At 54.3% G+C, this 24,155-nt stretch overlaps 1 protein-coding gene across 3 annotated transcripts in view; it reads right to left on the bottom strand.

Annotated features, from left to right (window-relative positions):
• Positions 1-21,232, bottom strand: part of ITPR3 (inositol 1,4,5-trisphosphate receptor type 3) — a 67,042-nt gene extending 45,810 nt beyond the window's left edge. For 2 of the 3 annotated variants that reach the window (XM_042938476.1, XM_042938475.1), the window contains exons 1-2: positions 20,926-21,231; positions 5,180-5,250 (exon numbers count right to left, since the gene is read on the bottom strand). In XM_042938476.1, coding sequence (XP_042794410.1) covers positions 5,180-5,250; positions 20,926-21,014 — 160 coding nt within the window. In that variant the 5' untranslated portion in view covers positions 21,015-21,231. Of the gene's footprint in view, positions 1-5,179; positions 5,251-20,925 lie in introns of all 3 variants that reach the window. The other variant, XM_042938474.1, reaches the window with a different exon arrangement.
• Between the last annotated feature and the right edge of the window lie 2,923 nt (positions 21,233-24,155).

Genomic DNA, 24,155 nt, shown 5'->3' with positions numbered 1-24,155 from the left:
AAGCGGCCGACTTCGACTCAGGTCATGATCTCGCAGTCCGTGAGTTCGAGCCCCGCGTCGGGCTCTGTGCTGACAGCTCAGAGCCTGGAGCTGGTTTCAGATTCTGTGTCTCCCTCTCTCTGACCCTCCCCCATTCATGCTCTGTCTCTCTGTCTCAAAAATAAATAAATAAACGTTAAAAAAGATTTTTTTTTAAATATGTAAGTAGTAGAAACACTATTTTCACACAGTTGTGGAGGATACAGAACAAAAATGAGTTGGTTTTTGTTTTGTTTGTTTCTTTTGAGAGTGTGTGTGGGGGCACGTGTGCACGCGCGCGCGCGCACTCACAAGCACAAGTGGGGGAGGGGCAGAGAGAGCATGAGAAAGAATCTTCAGCAGGCTCTACGCCTAGCTCGGAGCCCGACACAGGGCTCGATCTCACAGCCCTGGGATCAGGAACGATCTGAGCCGAAATCAAAATTCAGACACTCAACCGAGTCACCCAGGCACCCAAAAATGAGTTTCTAAGTGGAAGAAAAAAACAGAGACATTTCAAGGTTTCTACATACTAATATGAAAAGGTCCCCAGTAGGATCCATAGTAAGATTTATAAAGTAAAAACAAAAAAACAGAATAGTGTATACAGAATGCTACCTTTATGTAAGAAAAGGGGGGAAATCCGAAGAGTGTATATGTTTGTATTTGACAAAGGAACCCTGGAGGACGCATAAGGAGCTCAGGAAAGTGGTCCCCTGAAGGGACCACAGTAGAAGAGCGAAGCAGGGGGAGAAGGCGGGTGGGAGCAGACTCTCTATGCCTATTTGTACAATGTTTTGATGTTTTCATATATGAATAAATTTCCTAGTCTGTTTTTCTATACCGTTGCCCCCAGAAAAGGGGGCAGAAGGTGAGTGAGGGTGAGGTGGGGGGGCAATGTTGCTTTCATCTTGAACCTGGAGCCTGTATTCGCATTACTTTTATAAAATGGGGGGGGAGGGAATAAGAACAAAATTTTAAGTGGCCAATAAACATATGAAAAGATGCTCCATCTCATTGGTAGTCAGAGGAACGCAAATTAAAACCGCAGTGAGATGCCATTTCACACCCAGCAGGCTGGAAGAAATTTAGTGGGACAGAACCAAGTGCAGCGAGAGGGGGGGTGGAAGCAGGGGGGGACGCACCCATAGTCTGGGGGGAGGGGTGTGAGCATGCACAGCCCTGCAGGAAGGCTCAGAAGAGCTCCCTTGCACCAGGTGTCCCCCACCTCGGGACACACCCAAGACACTGCTGCACATGAGCCCCAGGAGACGGGTATGGCAGTGCCCGCCGCAGCATGGCCGGCAGCTGCCAAAAGCCGGAAATGAGCTAAATGTCCATCAACAGGAGAACCGATAAGTGGATTGCAGTTTATTCACCCGATGGAATATTACATAGCAATTAACCAGATGAACTAAAGCCAAATGTGTCAACATGGAGAAACCTCAAAAACCATGCTGAATTAAAAATGTGCGGAAAGATTTTAATACACGGGGTTATAAAGATGGGAAATCGTACCCTGTATCGTTCATGAATACAGCCCTACATATTAATAGCAAAAGTATAAAAACAGGCTCCTGAATGGTACACACCAATTTCTGATGAGTGTTTGCCTCTGGAGAGAGAGGGAGGAGAAAGGGATCAGGGGAAAAACCCAAAGGGCTTCAGCTACAGGCATAAGATGCTTTAAAAATGACAAAGTCTGAAATAAACGTGGCAAGAAGGATCTGACAGAGCTCTCTTGACTTTTGTGTAGAGTTGAAATATGTCTTAATAATAACAAAAATAACAATAAACTGGGCTTGGAAGGTGGGACAGGGAGAGCAGAGGCATAGCCTTGGGGGAGGTGGGGGGCCCCCAGCCATATAAGCACGGGGAGGTCACTTCGTCAGCCTCTCCCCGGCATGGGCTCCCCCCAGTCTGGGTGGGTAAGTGGGTAAGTGGCCACTACATACATTCCTGGGGTTGCCATAGCTAGGTATGTGGGCTCTGAGCTTCCCTAAGGTAGACTGGGAGACAAGAGCTCCCCAAGCCCTGTACCGGGTCTCCCCGTGCCCCCAAGTGGAAATGGAGATAGAAAAAGGGCTCACAGGAGAGAATTGCTCAGACCCCAGGCCCAGTCAGCAGTGTGAGACTCAGAGCAGCCATAACCTGAAGACCCCTATGGCAAAGCAAAGGTCAGGGAGGGTGGGCTGGCATGGGGTGCCCTACACATTGGGGCACCAGCAACCCGGGCCTCCCAGGGCCCTGCAGAGTCTGGAAAGAATTCCCAGAACGTGTTAGGGCTTGGAATGGCCTCAGAAGATGGCTAGAGCTGAAACCACAAACAAGAAGCCTATCAGGGACTGGTGGAGGCTGGTCGGGAGCTTCACTGGGCTTTGCCAGCCCGGCCTGGGGGCCTCCAGGGTCAGCATGTGAGGATAACCAAGCTTTTGGGGGAGAGAGGGAGAAACCAGAGTTCCCAGCAACGGTTGGGCCCTCCCAGGATGCTGTGACTGCACTTGTGGGGCCTCAGGAAACGGCCATCTCTGATGACATCTAGCCAACTTCTAACATGCCTGCCATGGCCCCCACACCCTTGCTGGGGACCTCCTTCCAGTGCCTTACAGGGTGTTTACAGGAGGGATGTGGAACCATGAGAACTAGGACTCCCAGGTTTGAGGCCAAGCTATGCTTTCCTCTTCTCTGGGCGTTAGTCTCAAAACCGAAGTAGTGGGAGGGGCCATGTCTCTTGTCCAAGTTCTCACACTCCCAACTACCTGCCAGCTATGGGGTGCACAGAGACCTGGTTCTGTCCCAAAGGTCGGCTCTTCTCAGGTTCAAATGGGGCCACAGGGAGTTCAGAGGGGCCTCTGCCTGCCTCATCAAGATACCCCGGGCCAGGACCTGGGGCAGAGAGGGCACGGAAGAAGCTGGAGGCTGAGTCCCCCCTTCCCCCTCTCTGAGCTGGCTGGGCGCAGTGAGGCCACAGGGACCACAGGGCAACCCCCAGATCTTGGGGAGGGCCCCACTCACAGGCTTTGGGAAAACGGAGAGGAAAAGAAAGGAGGGAGTAGTAGTAGAGGAAAAGAAAGTAGGGAGTTTTTTTGTTGCCAAAAATTGGCCCCAGACTCTGTCCACTGGAACTCTAGAGCAAATCTTCCTCGGCCACACCCACCTGCCTGCCACCACCTGTCACACCACAAAGCTGACTGCGCACACCTTCCCTTTTTGTTTCAGTGCCCTCCCTGCCCTGGCACAGCCCACCCTGGGGACCCTCACCCTTACTAACTTCCTCCCAAGAATTTACCTAAATCCCCCAGCTAGAGTAGAAATCTGCCCCTCCATGAGCCGCTCCAAAGCTCTCCTACTTCTGGCTCCAGGAAAGGCCCAGGCTCCATCACTACCCACTCTCAACCTTCAGGACCCAGGGGCAGGCATGGTCAGAGCTGGGCCTCCAAGCAGGGGGCCCGCACCAGCACCCTGAAACCCCCAAAGCCCAGGCTCAATGCTTTCGAGGTTGGGTTCAACCTAAGGACTTTGGACGGGTCACAGCAACGGGAGCAGCCAGGCCTGAGAGAGGCAGCAGGAGCGGAAGGAAGCCTGAGGAGGGGCTGATGCCTGCATTTATTCCTCAGATGTGTACCAGGCACGCACTATGTGGCAGACGCTGCAGCCAGAACAGAGAACAAAACAACCAGAGATCCCTGCCCTGGCGGAGCTGACATTCTAGCTCCACAGACGATAAACACATAACTAGAATGAATGGGGCATGTCAGATTCACGCTGTAGAGAAAAGGAAAGCAGGGAAGGGAGATGAGGGGTGCAATTTGATACTGGGTGGTCAACGAATGCCCCACCAAGGATATGAGACCTGAAGCACAAGCCAGGTGAATATGCGGAGTAAGAACCTTCCAGGCAGAGGAAGAGCAAGTACAAAGGTACGGGGCGGGGGGGGGGGGGGGGGGGGGGGGGTTGCTTGGTTGATAAATATGAGGAATAGCAGGGAGGCGGTGTGGCTGGAGGGAATGAGAGGGGGGCAAGGGGTGGGGGATGAGGTGAGAGAGGCAGCGGGCAGAGTCTACGGTGGTGAGGAATGTCCAGTGCCAGAGGCAGTTCCCACATACTAGGGCACGTCCTGGCCTAAGACCCCCAGACTCAGCCCCCACTCAGAGGCCCCCAGTACAAGCAGAAGCAGAACAACAGGTGTGGGGCCCTTCTTCCAGCTGGGAGGGCCCCCCTCTATCTCCTCCACCTTTCAATGGATGGGCAAGGCCCGGGCAGACAGACGGTCAAGGATGCCGCAGGATTATCTTAAACCCCGCTCGCCTCCCAGCATCCCCCTCAAGCACAATCCCAGCTAATCTCTCCCCAGAGGAGCAGCCACGTGGGCAGACCAGGCGGCAGCAGCCCGGCGTGTTCCTACCTGCTCCCACCCTGCCCACCACACCCAGGATCTGTCTGATTGTCGGTCTCAGCCTCACAGGTAATCACAACAATAACACTTTACCCTGGCTGGGCACGGTGACAGCAGGGTGTCATTTCATTCTCTCAGCGCCCTTGGGCCTGTGGAGCGGGCCTGAGGAGCCCACTGACCACGGAGGACACAGAGGTCCCGAGAGTAAAGGCCCTTGCCAAGGTCACTCAGCAGAGCGAGGTCTGGGCTCCACAAGCTCCCCTCGGGCGGGAGTCCTCCACAAGGCCCGGGCCTGGGGACACCGCCAGGGTCAGGAGCGGGGACCCAGAGATCACTGACTCCAATCCCCTCACCACGCGGATAAGGAGACTGCGTGCGGCACCCGGAAGGGCTCTCACCCTGGGCCTCCTAAAGCCGGGGGAAATTCTCTTCCCCTCCCCTGCTCCCTCAGAAAATGCCCAGTCATGCAAACAAAGAAGGCCTTGTGGCCGGTGGGGAGTTCGGGGGAGAACGGCTCCCAGCCAGATGTGGGTGTGCCCCTGAGAAGCGGGGTGTGGCCCCCCGGAAATGAAGGCAGAGGCTGTCTGCGCCGAGGTAGCAGCAGCACAGCCTGATGGGGGTTCCGCAGAGAGTAGTAGGAGGGCTGCAGGGCAGCTCCTGGACTAACCCGGCCCGTTGGGGCTGGATGGAGTTGAGTGAGTTCTGTCCCAGGGCCAAGACTCAGCAGCCTGGGAGGGAGGCTGGCGGCAAGAGCGGAGGTCTTACCTCGGAACTTCTTAGGGGGGTTGTCCAGGTCCCCTGCCGCGGGCTCCACCACACAGCGGTCATCCACCAACCTGAGGGACAAGGCAGCTCCATCAGCGGGACAGAAGAGACCATCTCCCCAGGCGTGCCTCCCTCAGGGCAGGGGATTCCAGGGCACTGGGGAGACCTCCAAAAAAACCTCTCCATCGCTGTCAACCGCCCCCCCCCCACCATCAAGTCTTTCCCTTTCCTGGCACCGCTGTTAAAAGGCAAGGTCTTTTGGGGTGGGGATGGGGGGACCCCAGAAGAAGCACAGAGACACATCCAGCTCCCCGACCCTCCCACCCCCCACCCCTCACTTCACGGGGCTAGAGCTGTCTTGTAGGGGGTCTGTCTCCAGTCTGGGCTGTTGCACACTGCAGATATAAATCCTATGAAAGCCCTGAGTGAGACACTGCTGCCCAGACCTAAGGGACACTGGGCGTTGTAGGAAGGCAAGGGAAAAGGACCAACAGAGACACAAAGTCAGAGAAACTCAGAGAGGGAGGAAGGGAGAGACAGAGAGAGCAGAGCAGAAAAGATAGAGTCAGAAAAATAAGCAGGATACAAACAGAGACAGAGAGAGACTAGAGACAGATGGACAAATGGGAAAAGCTTATGAGACACCAAACTAGGAGGACCATCCTTTGGTCTCAAAGACAGGACAATGAACCTTGCACCTTCTCAACCTCAGTCAGGCCCCATTCCATACCCTCCCTTTTGGCCTATCCTGGGGCCTAAAATCTCTTAAGCCACAGCTGTGATTAATCCGGAATCTCTGGAGGACATCCATCCACCCACTTACTCATCCATCCATCTACCCACCCACTCATCTATCCATCTACCCATCCATCCAACTACCCACTCATCCATCCATCCATCTATCCATCCATCCATCCATCCATCTACCCACCCACTCATCTATCCATCTACCCATCCATCCAACTACCCACTCATCCATCCATCCATCTATCCATCCATCCATCCATCTACCCACCCACTCATCTATCCATCTACCCATCCATCCAACTACCCACTCATCCACCCATCCATCTATCCATCCATCCATCTACCCACCCACTCATCTATCCATCTACCCATCCATCCAACTACCCACTCATCCATCCATCCATCCGTCCATCCACCCATCCATCCACCCACCCACTCATCTATCCATCTACCCATCCATCCAACTACCCACTCATCCATCCATCCATCCATCCATCCATCCATCCATCCATCCACCCACCCTCTCATCCATCCAACTGCCCACTCATCCATCCATCCACCCATCCATCCATCCATCCATCCATCTACCCACCCACTCATCTATCCATCTACCCATCCATCCAACTACCCACTTATCCATCCATCCATCCATCCATCCATCCATCCATCCATCCACCCACCTGTTCCTACATTTAAAATTATTCAATGCCATCCTAGCCTCTAGGATAAAGTGATGATGATGATCCATCATTTCAGAAGCCAGATCTTATCTCAGCATTTCACAACTGTTACCTCTGAATTCTCACCAACTTCCCCACAAGGGGCTATTCATTAACTCCATTTTACAGAGGAGGAAACTGAGTTTGAATGCAAAATAATTTGCCTGAAGTCACAGAGTTGATTCCAAAACCTCCTTCTCCTCCCCTCCTTAGGTTGGCTAACAAGGCCTTTTGTGGACTGACTCCACCCACTCCCTATCTGGCCTCACAACTTCTGCTCCAACCATGCTAAACCTCCAGTTGATCCCAAGGTCCCTGGAGCTCTCATCTCTACATAGGTGGTCCTGGAAGCCTGCAATGCCCTTCATGCCCAGCCCTCCCTGGCTCCCCACCAAGACCCAGGCCTAGCAGACCTCATTTATTCTTCCACCCTCGGCCCCTCTCTCTACTCTGTGAAACCTTCCTTGGCCAGTGCCCTCCCTCCCCCTGGGCCTCCTTCCCCCGTGTTCCCACAGCACCTGGTCCCGGTCTCTCCTGCTACCATGCCTCTTCCTACTGCAACTGGTTGCCGTGTCTACACTATGGGTTCCTTGAGGACAGGACCCCAGTTTTTCCTTTGGCATCACCAGCACTTTGCACAGTGTGATCCATAAGAATAATAAAAGCAAGCAGGATTTTGTTTCTAATGTTTTCATATGTTATTTAATTTTCTAAATCTGCTTTATTATTATTTCCATTTGGTGGGCCGAGAAGCCAGAGCACAGAGAGGTAAACAATCTGGCCAGGAACATAGCAGCCAGCAAGCAGAAGGGCCGAGCTTTGAAGCCAGGCCGCTCAGTGTCAGAGTGGATGCTGTGCAGGACCTCACCATGATGGGGAGGGGAGAAGGCAGCTTGCTCTGTGAGGACCCCTTGGTCTTCTTCCCTCTCCCTAGCTCCCAGACTGGCTCAGGGCTTGGCCCTCTTTCCTCTTCCATCTGCACGCACACCCTTGGGCATCTCGGCCACATTCGTGGGCTCCAAAGACCACTTAGACACTCACCAATGACTCCCATATCCACCTCGCCCCCAAACTCCAGATCGCGGCTCTAACTGCCCACCCAACACCTCCACTTGGATGCCCATAGCACCTCACACTCAGCATGTTCAAAACTGAGCTCCTGGTCTGCCACCTGAACGTGCTCCTCTTAAAGTCCTCCCCATCTCAGTTGATGGCAACTCCGTCCTTCTGATTGGTTGGGCCAAAAACCTTGGACCAATCTCTGGCTCCTCTTCCACCCACGCTCACACCCAATCTGTGAGGAAACCTTGTGGGCTCTATCTTTAAGATACGTGCAGACTATGACCTCTTCTCATCACTGCCACCACCACCTGACCCAAACCACCACCCGCAGTCATCTGGATGTGGAACTGCGTCCTCACTGATCTCCTGATGTCCCCCCTTAACCCCCTAATTCCTGTTCCCCACACAGCACACACACCTTTACTTGAGAAGGTGAGTCAAATCAGGGCAGTCCTCTGCTCAGAATCCTCCGGAACTACCCATCTCGGAGTAAAAGCCGAGAATTCACACGGGCCTAAACCCACATGACCCAGCCCTCACCTCTCTGACCTCATCTCCTCCCCCTGCCCCTTGCCCACTCTGCTCCAGCCCACGGCCCTCCTCCAGGCTCCTCAAACTTTCCAGGAGATTTGGCACTGGCTCTTTTGTCTGCCCCCAGATGACACCCTCCTGGCTCCCTCCCTCACCTCCTTCAGATGGCGGCTCAAATGACCCATTCCCCTGAACACCCTTCCTCCCTCCCTCCCTATTCTTTTTAAAACTGGAAATTGCTGTTTCTCACACCCATTATGCACCTCCCTGCCTCACTGTTCCCATAGTACTTCTCACCACCTGGCCTGCTCTATATTTTACTTATTTATTTTGGTCACAACCCCCCCTCACTTGGAATGGAAGATCCATGAAGACAGGGATGTGTCTGTTTTGCTTCCTGCTGTATCCCCAGAATCTAGACCACTGCCGGGCACAGGGCAGGCACACATGGACTATATAGTGAGCGAATTAATTCGTTTCACTAGCTGTAAGGGAAAGTATACAAGAAGCAAAAGATAAGGTCCCTGCCTCAGGGAGTTTAAACTCTCATTGGGAAGACAAATCACATACTCAGAGGAGTTAATGATATAAAGAATATGTATGAGTGCCAACTGGTGGTACCAACTGTGGATTTTGTCCAAATTCAGGGAAGGAACAGGTCAGAGCTTGGCCAATCAGAGGTGTGAAAGAAGAGGCAGGAACTGTACAGAGCCTTGAATAATTCATAGAATTTCCTGTAAGACATTAGTGAATCAGATTAGCTGGTTGCCTCTTAGCAAAGCCCTGAAGGAAGGGGACACAGGATGGATATGTTTTGATGGGGGAGGGGAGGAAGCACTGGCCAGGACTGGGGGCCTGGCACTACCAGGGGGTGCCGGACAGCCATAGGGCGTCGTAGAAGTCAGTGTGGCTGAGGAGAGACTGGGGTAGCCCCCAACAGCCCCGATCTTGTCCAGCGCTCAAGGCATTGGGGTGGTCCCCTCCTCAGAGATTCTGTCTAAGGAAAGTCCACCCTCACCCTGACCCCACCATGACTCCCCTGGGGACTCCTTGTCTGGGCCACACGTGCAGGAAAAACACATGTAAATTCGGATGCCTGGCGTGCTTTTCCTAATCCCCCTGGCACAAATCTGCCCTGTCATTACGCGGATGTCCTTCTGTCCCCACCCACTCTGGCACAGCTTCTGAAGCCCTGATATCTCCAACTCAGCCCCTCCCCAGTGCCCCATGGAGTGCGGGAGTGCAGGCTAAAAACACATAGGGAAAGGGAGGGATTGATCAGGAGGGGAGCATGGCCTCCAGGAGGAGAACTTCAACAAGGTTGGGAAGGAAAACATCCTCCACCTGCAGCTGAGAGAGGGCAGGAACGGTCTGTAGGAGGGACCAGAGCAGAGAGGCAAGCCATGTGGGAGGATTAAAGAGGCAGGGGTGTTCCCGGGAGGTATCAAGAAAACAAGGTCAGTAGATGGGACTTTCAGAGGTTCCTCCTGGCTCTCACATTCCACCCCCTCCGTCCTCAAAGTGTGGGTCCGGAGTAGCAAAATCAACATCGCCTGGGAACGCTGGGCTACATTCCGACCCCTCCCCAGGAACAACTAAGGGATGGCACCCTGCCCTACTCAGCATTTTATTTCCCATCTGATGCATAGGGGAGCTCCCCGCCTAGCCTGTAAGCAAAGCAGCTGTCAGCAGAATGTTTAGCGTCTCCAATGTCCCCAAGCGCCCCCGCGAAAGCCTCCTTCCATTCCTCTGCGTGTACTCATTAAGACTGAGGCAACCCCTGAACAGGCTATCAGTCGGGAGGGGCGGGAGGGGTGCCTCGAGAAACCATTAACAGATTAAGCAGGAAAGTCCTTATCAGATGGGCTGCAGGTAGACCTGAGGCCAGAAGGAGGCCCGAGGGCCGAGACCCACGACAGGTAAGTTCTGATGGAAGGGGCGCCTCAGGGGGCAGATCGGGCGGGGGCGCCGGCCAGACGGTGGTCGCGAGCGCCCCTCCAGCCCCTCCCCCGGAACCCGCCTACCCGGCGTCTGCAGTGCGCTCCCGGCGCCCCGCCCCCGCCGCCAGGCCCCGCCCCTTCCCCACAGCCCGGCGAAACTCACCGCCCCACGTGCGGCCGTCACCCGGCCGCGCCGCCTCGCCCGGGCCTGCCTCCGACTGCAGGCGCGCGCGGGGGCGGGAGGGTGACGTGCGCTGCGTCCGCGCTTTCCTCCCTTGCGCTGCCCGGCTGCCCCCGCGGCGGCCCCGGACCCCTCCCCAGCCGGTGGCACCCACGTCCGGGGGCCGTACCCCCGCACTCTCCTCATGCGGGGAATCTGCGTTGATTAAAGGAGCCGGACACCGATCACAGGTGCGCGGCTTCGCGTGCGCACCTGGCGCTGTAAGGAGAGCCCAGCTCTCCAGAGGGAGGTGGCGGCGGCGTCGCTTCACCCCACCCCTGACCTCTCCCGAGCGCGTCTCCGTCTCCGTCTCCGCCTGAGGTCCCGGGAAGGGTTGACTCCCACCCTCCGCCAGCCCGCTGATCTCATCGTCCCACCTCCAGGCGTTTGCACACCAGAATCCCTGTCCCTGTCAGAGTCCTGCCAAGCCCTGCCATTTTCAAGGCTGTGCTTAGACTCCTGCAGAGTTCCCTGCCCATTCCCACCACATCGCTCCTCATCTAAAAGCAGGTGACACCCCAGCCACGACCACGTTAGAAAAACTAGTTTTCCAGTGTGCGGAACACGTTGTAAATTGTTGTATATTTTATATCCAATACCTAATTCTGTTCTTACCACAGTCCAGTGTGTGGTTCGAGGAGTGAAATTAAACACCACCATCACCCTACCCCCTCCGGTCACACACACACACAGCTGGTCAGTTGGTGGCACATGTACAACCGAGGTCTCCATGGGTTCAACAAAACCTTACAGAGAAGCCATTAGGTGCTGGGTGTCATCTCTACCATCAGGAAGCTCATACCCAACATGCTGAGTGACCTGAAGACAGGAGTCATGTCCTAGACCCCTGCATCTCCCCACCTCAGGGCCAGCCCAGAGGACACTCAGCAGCCCTGAGGACAGTCCCTACTGTGAGCCTTCCATCCGCTGGGAGGCACAAAGCCAGTTTGAGCCTGCACCATGCAGGGCCCAACAGGGCATCCACGAAGTGGGCACAGAGAGATGAGCGCAAGTGGGGAGGGGTCTGGCCGGAGGCCTGTATTCAGGGCTGCCCTGGACCCCCTGAAGAAGAGATGGTTGAAAACTCTGCTCTACACAGTTGTGGCGGAGGTTGCTGTCCCTGAAATGTCCATGGGGTCTGCACCCCCAGACCTCAGTCTAAGGGAAGAGAGGAAGGCAAATGCATCCGGGGACCAGAGTGGCCCCATTCTGCCCTGGCTGGACTTTGAGATCCAGGTGGGAGTCATAGAAAAGGCAGTGGGGCGGGTCAATGCTGTCTGGAAAGATTAGATAAGGAGGAGGAAGAAAGGACCTAGAAGTGGGTCAGGTGACGATCAGAAGAGCCTGAATCAAAACCTGCACCTACCAACATGGCCACTATCACAGAAGCCACAGGAGGGGGAAATCATAGACTGGGAAATGCCTGAGGGACTCTAGTCAGCCCCTCCCAATCTGGCCTGGAAACTGAGGCATGGAGGGGAAACTGAGCAGCAGGTCACACGACAAGTTAAAGGAACAGCCAGTTCCAGACCCCAGATCTCTGACTCCCAGACCAGGACACTGGCCACCACCCCAAAATCTAGGCCAGATCCATGGAAGGCCTCTCCCAATGCAGGCCCTGTTGGAATACTGGGATTGGCTGGTGGTGGATGAGGGCCTTAGAATCCCTTTTTCCAAATACCCAAAGTCCCACCCACTAGGTGGGGGTGGGGAGGAATGTTGGAAGAGGAAACCAGGTTCACTGGCTGGGATGGATCTCTGGCTCGGATCTCTGGCTCATCGGAGAAAAGAAATTCATTTCTGCATCCCTACAAAAACATCCATTTACTTCACCTCGACATATCTTTCTTTATGAAGGATCCACCATGTATCACCAGAGAGCCCAGTATATGGAACTTAAAACAAGCATGAATCAGTAAATGTTTGTTGAATGACTTAATGCAGTCTGATGAAGGCTAAGAGATAGACTCCCTGGACCTAAGGGCAGGCAAGGTAGGCTTCCTCTTCAGAGAGCGTAAGTCTAAAAAGGACAGTAAGCCACACACTCAGTGAACTCCAAGAATATTTCCAGAGATAATGGAGGTGGTAAAAATGACTAAATTTGGTCCAATAGAAATAAAGAGCAGGGCACTTGGGTGGCTCATTCAGTTGTGTCCAACTTTGGCTCAGGTCATGATCTTACAGTCTGTGAGTTCCAGCCCCGCATCGGGCTCTCCGCTATCATCGCGGAGTCTGCTTTGGGGCCTCTTTCCCCCTCTCTCTCTGCCCCTCCCCTGCTCGCTCTCTCTCTCTCTCTCTCTCTCTCTCTCTCAAAAATAAATAAACACTTTAAAAACAAAAGAAAGAAAGAAAGAAAGAACGATCCCGGGCTAATGTGCAAGCCTTCAGGGCGCTGCCTCTGCCCACAGGCCTGGGTTTTTGGCTTTCAGGATTGGTAGACTCTGGTAAGTCCCAGGGTCTCAACAATGCTGCTCGGTACACAGGGGGATGTATCTGTTAGGCTAAGAAGAGGGACGGAGAGCTGGAGAGACAAGAGGGAAAGCTGAGACGAGACAGAAAAGTTTAAACAGGGGCTGCCCCGCTGGTCGGACTTCACCTCACCCACTGGCCTTGACGGCCCAAGCCTTTCTCCTGCTCTGCATAACCCGGAACTGGACTTGTCCTGTCCTGCTTGACATAGTAACTGAGGCCTTAGGATTCAGGCCCTGAGGCCTGGCCTGCCTGGCTCCAGACTGCCGCAGAGCTCTCTGGGAAACAGAGCCGCAAAATCCAGAAAGTGAGACAGTCTATAGCATAACCCACCCTGTCTTGTCAGGAACTCGGTGTCATCGTGGGAAAGAAAGAGGTGGGGGCATAAGAATCAGATGTAACATGTGGACCTTGATTGGATCCTGAATTAAAGAAACCAGTGGTCAAAGACAGACTGAGGACAATGGGGCACATCTGACTACCTACTGGGCATTGGATGCTATTAGGAAATTATTGAAGGGTGTGGTAACAGTACTATGGTTACACAGGAACATACCCTTATTTCTTAGAGATGTGTAATGAAGTATTTAGAGGCGAAAACATGCAATTATGTAATTTACCATAAAATACTTCAGCAAAAAATAGATGCAGCATATATGGCAAAATGTGGGCAATTATCGTCTAAGTAACGGGCATATGGGTATTCTAAATGGTTCTTTTTACTTTTTTTGAATTATATGTATGCCTCTGGCTGGAGGTGAAGGACCAAAGTGACAGCCTAAGTGAAGGCCAGGGCCACCCACTGTAAAAGCTCTGTAAAGTCTCCCCGTTGCCAGCAGCAGCAGCATCTCTGAGACACAGACTGAATTCTGCCTTCCATGACCTAGATCATTCCCGTCACCGGTTTCTAGACTCCCAGCCTGGAGAGGACAGCTCTCCTACAGGCTGGGGGAAGCGGGTGACGGCTGGCTGGCTGAGTAATGGGAGGGATTTGCGAACCAAATATACTGCCCCAGCACCTGCAGCTGCCCCCAGGGCTGAGGTTCATGTTCACTGCCTCTTCTGGCTCTGCCCACCTGATAGCCAAAAAAATACCTACGTTTACACACCACTGTGATCACTGTGTTCCTCTGCTCTGTCCCCTGAGGAGTCCTTCCTGCCTGTCTCCCCAGGTGGAAACCCCTCTGCAGTGTGTCCCCACCCAGCCCCAGCCCCATCCCCCACCCACACCCTGGGCTCACTGTGTAGTCAAGGCCTAGCCTCGTCTCTGTGCCCACAGTCTCCAGTGTGAAAGGCCCCTGCTACGTGAACCAGGGCAAGTCCTTTAGCCTTGCTAAACCAGGGGCCTTCGTGCAGGGAACTGTGACTGCAGGGGCTCTGTGCTGGGTACCACTGCCAGCATGACCAGCATGACACATTCAGGGGGACTCGGAACTCACACTCAGAGGCCTGAGGTGAACTTCCTGGAGGTCTGGGTTCTGCCCACCTCCCCTCTCCCAGACCTCCTTCCCTCCTCTCTCACAGCCCCCACTTCCAGGGAGGAGCCCCCCAGCTCCACATGGGGTGTTAGCATGGACAACAGGCCCGGGGTGGACTGCAGGGGCTCCATATGCAGGCCCAGGGGCAGTCGAAACCCAGAAACTTCCCCCTGAGCTGAGAGCAGAGCGCTGGTGTGGCCTCACCCTAAAATCCAGCACATCACCCCATCCCCAACCCAAGCCACTGCCCCACCCACCCCATAGCCCCACTGGGCCAAGTCGGGAGGGGATGCAGGGTCAGGAATGTAGGGCAGGGCAGAGTGTGAGCAAGTGTCTACAGCAGGATTCTTTAAGGCCGAGAGTTGGATGCAGCCTGGGTCCCTGGCGTCCCCGCCCCCACCTCCACGTGGAACCCTGGATTCTGCCCTCAGGCAACCCCCACACAGCCCCTCTCTCCAGTTCACCCCTCCTCTCTCCATCACGGTCACCACGCCCAACTCTGAGGGTGGAAGCTGGTCTTTCTCCCCACACCCCCTAGTACAGCACCCCCAAACTTAGGACATGAAGGGGGGATAGAGCCCCTGAGGCACAGGGTCACCTTCTCAGTACCTCTACCACCAGAGAAACAGGCAGAGTTTTGAGAGAGCCTGTGATGTAAAGATGTGCTTTTTCTTTGATCTCAGAATTCCACTTCTGGGAATTTAGCCTGAGAGGAAAACCGGACAAGTGTTAGGGCATGTATGGACTAGGATGTTCAGTGCGGATTGTTTATAAGGGCAAAACTTTAGAAACAACCTGAATGCCCGATACTAGAGTTGCTTGAATAAATGAGGATACATCTTACCGAGGGACACTATGCAGCTATAACAATGGCGTGTGGGCATAAGAAAATACAGCTTGGGGCGCCTGGGTGGCTCAGGCGGTTAGGCGGCCGACTTCAGCTCAGGTCATGATCTTGCGGTCCGTGAGTTCTAGCCCCGCGTCGGGCTCTGTGCTGACAGCTCAGAGCCTGGAGCCTGCTTCATATTCTGTGTCTCCCTCTCTCTGACCCTCCCCTGTTCATGCTCTGTCTCTCCCTGTCTCAAAAATAAATAAACGTTAAAAAAAATAAATAAATAAATAAAAAATACAGCTTAACATACCCACCCCCCTGTATGACAGGATACAAAGCCATATGTGCAGTTTGACATCATTTTGTAACTGTTTATTTGTGTAAATAAAAGGCTTGAAGATTCACATGCAGAATGTTAACATAAGTCACAGTGGTATCACAGATCATTTTTTTGAGTTTTTCCAGTTTTCTCTGTGGAACATATATATATTTTTTTTAATTTAAATGTATTTATTTATTTTTGAGAGACAGAGGGAGACAGAGCACAAGCAGGGGAGGGGCAGAGAGAGGAGACACAGAATCTGAAGCAGACTCCAGGCTCTGGGTTATCAGCACAGAGCCTGACGTGGGGCTCGAATTCACAAACTGTGAGATCATGACCTGAGCTGAAGTCAGACGCTTAACCGACTGAGCCACCCAGGCGCCCCATATATTATTTTTTTAACAAAAAAATATGTATTTTCAAAAAACGAGTTGCATGAATTAGCCTAGCTGAGGCCCAGACCCTGCCCTGTGCCCCAGGGCATCTCCAGGTGAAAGGAGTCCGGCATCTCCAGTGAAATCACAATTAAATGAAAGCCAAACGCAGGTCTGAAATCTGCTCCAGGAATGTAGTCTGCACGGGAGGGGCAGTGCCCTCCCCCCTGGAATTACATGTGTCTCAGAGACTTAAGGCTCAAAGGGCCCTTATAGACCATTTCACCCAGCTCCCCATTGTATAGACTGGAACAGGCTGGAACTCTATCGTGGTTACTACTGACTCCCCAGTGACTAGAACAGTGCCTGGCACATAGTAGGTGCTCAATAAAGGTTTGTTAAATGGCTTAAAGAAGTCTGATGAAGGCGAAGAGATGGGTCCTCTGGACCAGGTAGGCTTCCCTACAGCCTGTCAGTCTAGGAGGGCCCTTAGATCAGGGATCCCCACCCCAGATAAAATCACTGGGGAGTTTTTAAAAAATCCAACCCTTAGACCCCAGTTGGTCTGACATGGGACTTGGAAGCTGGAAAAAAAATGTTTTCTTAAAGCTCCCAGGGGAGAGGCGCCTGAGTGGCTCAGTCAGTTAAGCAACTGACTTCGGCTCAGGTCATGATCTCACAGTTCATGGGTTTGAGCCCCACATCGGGCTCTGTGCTGACAGCTCGGAGTCTGGAGCCTGCTTCAGATTCTGTGTCTCCCTCTCTCTCTCTGCCCATCCCCCATTTGTGCTCTCTCGCTCTCTCTCTCTCTGTCTCAAAAATAAATAAGATGTAAAGAAAAAAAAAATTAAAGATACCAGGGGATTCTCAGGTGCAGAGCACCTTAGAGAACATCAGGCTGAAGGAAACACACTCTGAGAAGGCAGAGTCTTGCCAAAATCAACCAGAGAGTTGGTGACAAAGCAGGAGAACCCTGCCCCTGGGACTACTGATGTAAGGGTCCTGACCCTGGGGACCTGGGGCTTCCTCCATATTTACCTCCATGTTTTCTGGGTGCTGACCTCCAGTGCCCACCCTTCTGGGGAAGTGAATCAGGCTGGAAGGTAGACAGAGAACCCCAAGGGGGGCGTCTTTTGACCCTATTCCCTGTGATCACCCAGCCCTGGGCAACACAGGTTCGGAGTCCCTGAAAGCCCCCAAATGGAACTCCAAGCAAGGAAGGCACTTTGACAAACGTTGGAAGCTCAGTTTCAAGACCCAGTTCACCTGCACTCCCCAACTTACTCCTTATGGGCCAAGGCCCACCCCTCTGGCCACTCAGAGAGACCTGCAAGGAACTGGATGTCAGACTCTGAGGGGCCCACCCTGCACACTCAGGGCCAGTTCCCCACAGCCACCGGCCAGGAGTCGCATTAAATCCTCCACCTTTCACTGGCCCTGATCAGTCGCTCCAGCCCTGGCCTCTGCTGCCTTCCACTCAGAGTGAGGTGCAAGGCAGTGGTCCTGGCTGCACTCTCTTGCCAAGAACAGGCATGGGCCTGCTTTCCCTTCCCTGCCAAGGTCCCAACCTGCTCCAGGATCTGCTGCCCAGACCCCTCCCATCCTCTCAACCCGGAGTTAATGTACAATCTTCACCAGGAGCTCTAATTATTCAGGCAGCTCTAATTAGCTTTCTCCACTTTGCCCTGTAGTGCCTGGCCAGAAACTGAAGGCTGCCCCGGACTCCCTCCTCCACCCATGCCCGCCCCCCCCAAATCTCCCAGCTGACCAGCTCCTCTGCCCACCAAGGGGGCCCCTGTCTTCAACAAATTCATTTCATCCAGCCCTTACTGGGCACCTCCTGGATATCAAACATTGGACTAGCCTGGGAACTCACTCAAATCACAGACATGGGCACCCACAGCCAGGGTGAAGGCCAAGGGGCCCCTTTCTGGGGCTACCAGGAAGATTCTGGCGAGGATGGAGCAGAGAGAGAATGACTTAAAGCAGTGCAGCTCACACTTTAAGGCACCAAATCCCATGGGGATCAGCAGGCATATTCCGAGGGACAGGCAGAGGTCAGAGATTCTGTACTTGTAGCAAGCTTCTAGGCGACGCTCCTGCTGCTGTACCAAGGACTATACTTTGAGTAGGGAGGACTTAGCAGTGCTTAGAAATCATTCTCTCATTGACTGAGTTCCAAGAAGGTGAGACACAAGGCTCCCTCCTTCCCCACAGAGGCCCCCGTGCCCAGTACTGTGCCTGCGGACAGCCTGAGCGGATGAATGGTGTAATGAATTAGTTAATCCTGGCAAATTGCCCAGCATTAGATGGCCCTACAGAAAAATCCCCAACTAATCGTGAAGCAACACAATCCCAGAGAGGAGTGTGTGCTAAGCAGTGCAAAGCACAGAGAAAGAAGGGTTAATTCTGCCAGGCTGGGGGAGGAGGAGCTGGATCTCTCAAAAAAGGTCACTTCCCACGAGGTCTTAGAGGGTGGGTCAGATTTACCCAGGTGGAGACTGGCTGAAGGGCGGGGGCAACCCAGGAGCAAAGGTAAAGAGACCTAGAGCGTGGGGTAGGTTCCAGGAATCAGGGTAGTATCGTGCACCTAGAACTTCAGAGGGTGTGAATGGGGGAAAAAAAATAGGAAATTAAGTGAGGGTGCCAGAATGCCAAGCTGGGAGGGGGGCATCCATCGGTGGAAAGTCAGGAGCTGTTGGAGGTGTTTGCATAGGGAACAGGCACCCTGGAGTGGAAGTGCTATTGCAGGTCACCAGGTCCTGCCCCAGGGTCAAAATGGACTGGAGGAAGCGCTCCTGGGGGCAGGAAGGGCCAAGGCAGGAGGGAGCTGTGTTGGGAGGTGACAGATCTGTTTTGAGGGGATGAGGGCTGTGTGGAGGGCAGAAGATCCTTCCCCTGATTCTGACAGATCTCATAGATACTTAAAAACCACCCACTTCGGGGGTGCCTGGGTGGCCCAGTCGGTTAAGCATCCGACTCCTGATTTCAGCTCAGGTCAGGATCTCACAGTTTGTGGGATCAAAGCCCTGGGTCAGGCTCTGTGCTGACAGCTTGGAGCCTGCTTGGGATCCTCTCCCTCTCTCCCCCTCTCTCTGCCTTTGCACTCTCTCTCTCAAAATAAATAAACATTTATTAAAAAAAAAAAAAAAAGGGGGGGGTTCCTTGGTGGCACAGTTGGTTAGGTGGCTGACTTCAGCTCAGGTCATGATATCGCAGTCCGTGAGTTCGAGCCCCACATCCGGCTCTGTGCTGACAGCTCAGAGCCTGGAGCCTGCTTTGGATTCTGTGTCTCTCTCTCTCTGTCTGCTCCTCCCCTGCTTGTGCTCTATCTCTCTCTGTCTCTCAAAAATAAATAAATGTTAAAAAAAATTTTTTTAAACCCCACTCACTTTGTGCCCTGAACCAGGCACTAAGCAACAGTGGAGATGATCATTTGCCAAAAGCTCCCAGTGCTGTTCAGACACAAGGTGGGGGGCTTCCATCTGCCCCCGATTCCCCCACATTCTCTCCTCCTTCCCTCAGCATTATGGGAGGTGTTTACTGTGTGCACACTATGTGCAGGCTAGTAGTTTCAAACAGCAGCCCTGGCCAGAGCAGCAGCAAGGGGTCCCCCCGGCCGGTGCTCTCTGGGGGAGGCCTGCACAGATGCTGGCCCAGATGTGGTTCCACCCCCATCCTCTGGGGAAAGGAGCAAGAGAAGTCAAATCTAGTGAGGGCGAGGACATGTGGATGGGGATTCCACATCTGAACGGGGAGGGGAACGAGAGAGGCACCAAGAAGGATAAGGAGAGCAGGTATGCTGGAGTCAGAATCCTCTGCTGGCAGAGCCAGCCCTCCAAGCCCCAGTCCTGTTGGATTCCCCTTCCTACAGGACTAAAGCCAAACTCCCAAATACCCTGGGAGACATCAAGAGAACCCGGTGACTCCCACTTCCCAGCCTCAGGGGTGAGCCAGGCCAGGTCCAGAGCCAGACCTGGGTTGCGGGCCCCAGGGCTGTCCTCCAAAACCCCTAGAGAGGAGGAACCTTGTGGCTGGCGGGTGTCCTGATGAGTAGGGAGAGCAGAGGAGGGTGCGTTTATCCTAAAGGCAGCGGGGGGTGGGGGGGGGGGGGGGAAGATGAGCCAACTTAACACAAGTCCCCAGACTGAACATAGGACAAGGGCAGCAGGACCTGCCCTGGAGCCTGGCTGGAGAGGTGGAGAAACCACTCTACCTCTTCACTCCCCCCCCCCCCCACCCCTGCGACTCACCCAACTACTCCTTTGAAGATAAACCTATGGCTCTGCCTAATTCCTTTCCTGCCCTATGCCTGCTTCAGGCCTAGGCCTCTCCAGGGACTTGAATAGATTCCCTGCTTATCCAGACCCTGGGGGGTGATGGCCAGAATTAATTAATGTTTGTAAAGAGCTCGGGAGATCCTGGGACCGGGGACCCAGGGGCGCCAGATGAGCCGCGCAGGAAATTGACCGGGAGAGGCGGAGAGAAGGGGCCAGGACCTAGGATTCTTGGTAGGGGAGGGCTGAGATGGCACTCCTACTTAAGGGGGGCAGGGGAGGACAGAGCTAGAAGGAAAAGATGCGACCCTTCAAAGGTGCGACTGGACCCTAACAAGAGGATTTCGGGCTCCAAGCTGCCCCTGCCTTCCCCCACAGCTCCGCCCCTTCCCCCCCCCTCCCCCCCCAGCCAGTCACGTCCAGGCCCGGATGCCTTCCCCAACTCAGGCCCCAGCCACCCACCTGCCCCGCCCCGGGACCACCTGCAGAGGAAGTCTCAACCTCTCCTCCGGCTCCGAAGAAAGTCGAGCGCGCGAGGGTGGAGGCTTCGCCTAAGGGGCGCCTCCTACCAACTCCCGCAGCGTGCCCGACTTCTACCTGGGCAAACATTTCACTTCCTTTCTCTAAAAGAAGGAGGCGAGCCGTTACCCTGCTCCTTGAAGCTGGGGACTTCCAGGTCCTCTGTCGGGGGGCGGCGGCAGGACGCACGCAACTGGTACCAGGGCCTACGGCGCCCCCTCCCTGCCCGCGCCCCCCTCGTACTCGGCTCACTCACCCCAAAGTGCTGATGAAGCCATTGACGGAGCCCTCGGCGTACAGGGAGACGATGTCCCCGATGTGGAGAAAGCTGGACATCTCGCTCATGGCTGCGGCCCTCCGGGGACCCGGGGCGGTGGGAGCGCCAAGGGGCGCGAGGCCAGGCTCGGTGCAGAGGACGGAGGTGACCGTGGAGGCCGGAGGGGCGCGCCCCCACCCGCGAGCAGGGCGCTCGACGCGGCCAGGGCGGGCTAGCGGCCACCGGAGCGGAAGGCGGCGCGGCGCGGCCCGGGAGCCGCTGGTGGTGTCCGGGTGAGGAGGTGCCCGCGTCTCGGCGCGCCCGCCGCCCGCCCGCCCGGCCCGGCCCGCGCGTACCTGCAGTGTAGAAGGAGCAGGAAGTCTGGGGCCGCCACACACACATGCAAATCCCGCCCGGGAGGCGGGGAAGCCACACCCCGGCCCCCCCCCCCGCACCCCACCGCCGCCGGCCCGCCTGCACCCATGTGCGCCTGCCCGCCTCCCCGCGCCCTGCGCCCCTCGCGCGTCCGGGGCCAGGCCTCCCGGGCGCCGAACCAGCCGCCTGCCCTGCGCTACTCCGAGGAGTCCTGGAGCTCCCGCGGGCTCCCGGGTTCGGAGTTCCAGCTCCAGCGACTCCCTTAGACAGACTCGCGGAACCGCCATCCCTGGGAGGCCCAGCCGTATGGGGGCTCTCTCCCCTTGGGGTTCCCCGGGCTCTCTATTCCTCTGCCCTCGGGTCGGTGAGAGCCAGTGCGGGCGCCGGCGGAAGGGGGTCCAGCGCCCCTGCGGGCGCTACCTTGAACCGCGCGCAGAGGACCCGGGAGCGTCCCAGCTGAGAGCCGTCTCGCACCGAGAGGCGCGCTCATTCCTTTGCAGCGCAAATCGGGATTCATTTTTCTCAACGTGAAAAGCCTTTTCATTGCACAATAGAAAGTGCTTGGGCTTGGAGGGGAAATGAAGCAATGGGGTGGGTTTTGTTTTTTTCTCTCCACATTCCTGTGTACAAAGAGATCCAACTTCCGAATCAGTTCGGCCGCTCCCTCTCCAGGAGTTGGCTCCCAAACTCTTGGCTCCTTCTGTCTTTCTTTTTAAAGGGGGGTGGGGAAGTGGCGAAAGAGAAAGCTACCTTCTCTCGCTAATAGCGCACCGAGTGCCAACAATGACAAGGCCGGTGCTGGCCCTCTGGGAGTGACCCGCTGCGGTGTCGCCGCCGAGCTCTTGCTCACGAAGTCCTGCCCTCAAACCCACGTCCCCAGCTCGCCTACTTTCTGTTCTGTTCCTGGGTGCTTGGGTGTTTGCTTCTTAGTCCTTTTATCTTAACTCCTGGCACAGAGTGCCCACAGCCACCCCCATTGGATCACATTTATTCTTCTGAAATCCCCACCCGGACTTCCTGGGAAGGGGGGCGAAGGGGGGCTTGTCCCTGGGAGAAAGGGAGGAGGGGACTGGATTGAAGCAGGAAGAAGAGAGACCCAGGGAGGGGTGGAGGCAGCTAAGAGCAAAGAGACCAGCTGCTGACCCAGGGGAATGAAGAGAAGAGTCCTGGGTGTGTGGCTTTTTCACAAAGACCCCTAGAATTGGGGGGGTGGGGGGGAATACCTCCAGGATTGCTGAGTTCAGTGTTTTAGTTTCTTATCAGGACCCATAGTAATAAATACATTTTACATCAGAGCAGTCCACCCCCTTACCCCCTATATGTAAGTGAAACAATAGTTTCACAAAACAATACTTACCCTTGTGACCTGTGATGCACTCTGATATTTTCTGTTCTATTTCTGTATTTTGTTTTGTTTTTCAATACTGATTGTGACCCATTTAATTGCTTTTTTTGATGTAACCAAACATTTAACTGCAGTTTGGAAAAACCTCATCCAGACTTCTCTGCCAAAAAGAGATGACAAAAGCCCAGAGGAGGAGCACCAAACCTCAAGGTCACACACGCATATTCATGGCAGCTGGAGCCAGAAGCCCAGACCCTGACTGGCAGCCCAGTGGTCTCTCCAGTACCCCCACACAGCACTGGAGCTGGAGATGTCCATCCCTGGAGCGAGCCCTGCTGGAACAGCTCTTCTTGCTTCCAGAAGTCAGGCCCCCACTGATAGAGCCCACAGATGCTGGGAGCCCAATGCGGGCCTTGATCCTGAGACCCTGGGATCGTGACCTGAGCAGAAATCAAGAGTCCCACCCTTAACCGACTGAGCTGCCCAGGCATCCCCCCAAAAGGTTTTTTTTTTTTAAGAACAGATGCTACAGCTGCAGTGAGTTCACTCCGCTGCTCCCCTGCTTGAAATCCTCCTGAATCTCCTCATTCCTGACGGAATAATGCCTACCCATCTTAGCTCAGCACACCAGACCCTGTCTGTCTCCACCCCTCCCCACCCCTGCCCCCGGGCAGACACAAAGATGGCTCCTCAAGGAGGAACCATGGTGCAGACTGCTCAAGACCGCAGGCTCTGATTCACAGGCCTGAGTTCGAATCCCAGCTTCTGTTTCCATCTGTTCAATAGGAAGGCCTCTGTTTCCTCATCTGTTAAATGGGAAGAGTGTGGTGCCGACACGTGAGGGAAGTGGGATAAAGCCATCCATCAGCACAGGATCCCCTGTTAGGAAGGACTGGGTGTTCGTTCTCATTACCCAGGACCTCATCCACTCCTACCCCTGCGCCTGGGCTCATGCGCTTCCCTCTACACTCCCTCTCTCTATTCCCACAGTCAGAATAAAACTCCTTTCCTGATGTCCTATAAGTATTATCACGGAATATTTTAAGAAATAATAATATTAAATAAAATATTAAAAACAGAGTGAGGGCCAGTACCTTTCCTTCAGCTTTATCAAATGTTAATATTTGGCAAATTTTGGTTCCAATATATTTTTTAAAGAACTGAACCTGAAAAATTGAAGTTCCTTATGCTGCCCCCCACCCCAACTCCATTTCCCCTCCCTCTCCCACCAGAGATAACCACTATCCTGATGTGGGTATCATTTTGTGCAGTTCTTATGCTACATAGGGATGTATTCGTAAATAATGTGGGTATATCATAATCATAAAATAATATGCCATCACTCTGTAGGGTTTTATATTTTATATAGATGGTTTCACCCTGTGTCTATCTTTTGATACATGTAGCTGTGGTGTGACAGTGTGATACTTTCTGACCATGTCACAATTTGTTTATCCATTCGCTCATGGATCATGAAAGCCCCACTTGAGTTTTTGTTATGACAACAATG

The sequence above is a fragment of the Panthera leo genome, chromosome B2 (genome assembly GCF_018350215.1).
Source record: "Panthera leo isolate Ple1 chromosome B2, P.leo_Ple1_pat1.1, whole genome shotgun sequence".
NCBI lineage: Eukaryota > Metazoa > Chordata > Mammalia > Carnivora > Felidae > Panthera > Panthera leo.
The sequence above is the reverse complement of the archived record's forward strand: the minus strand, read 5'-3'. Positions and strand labels throughout refer to the sequence as shown.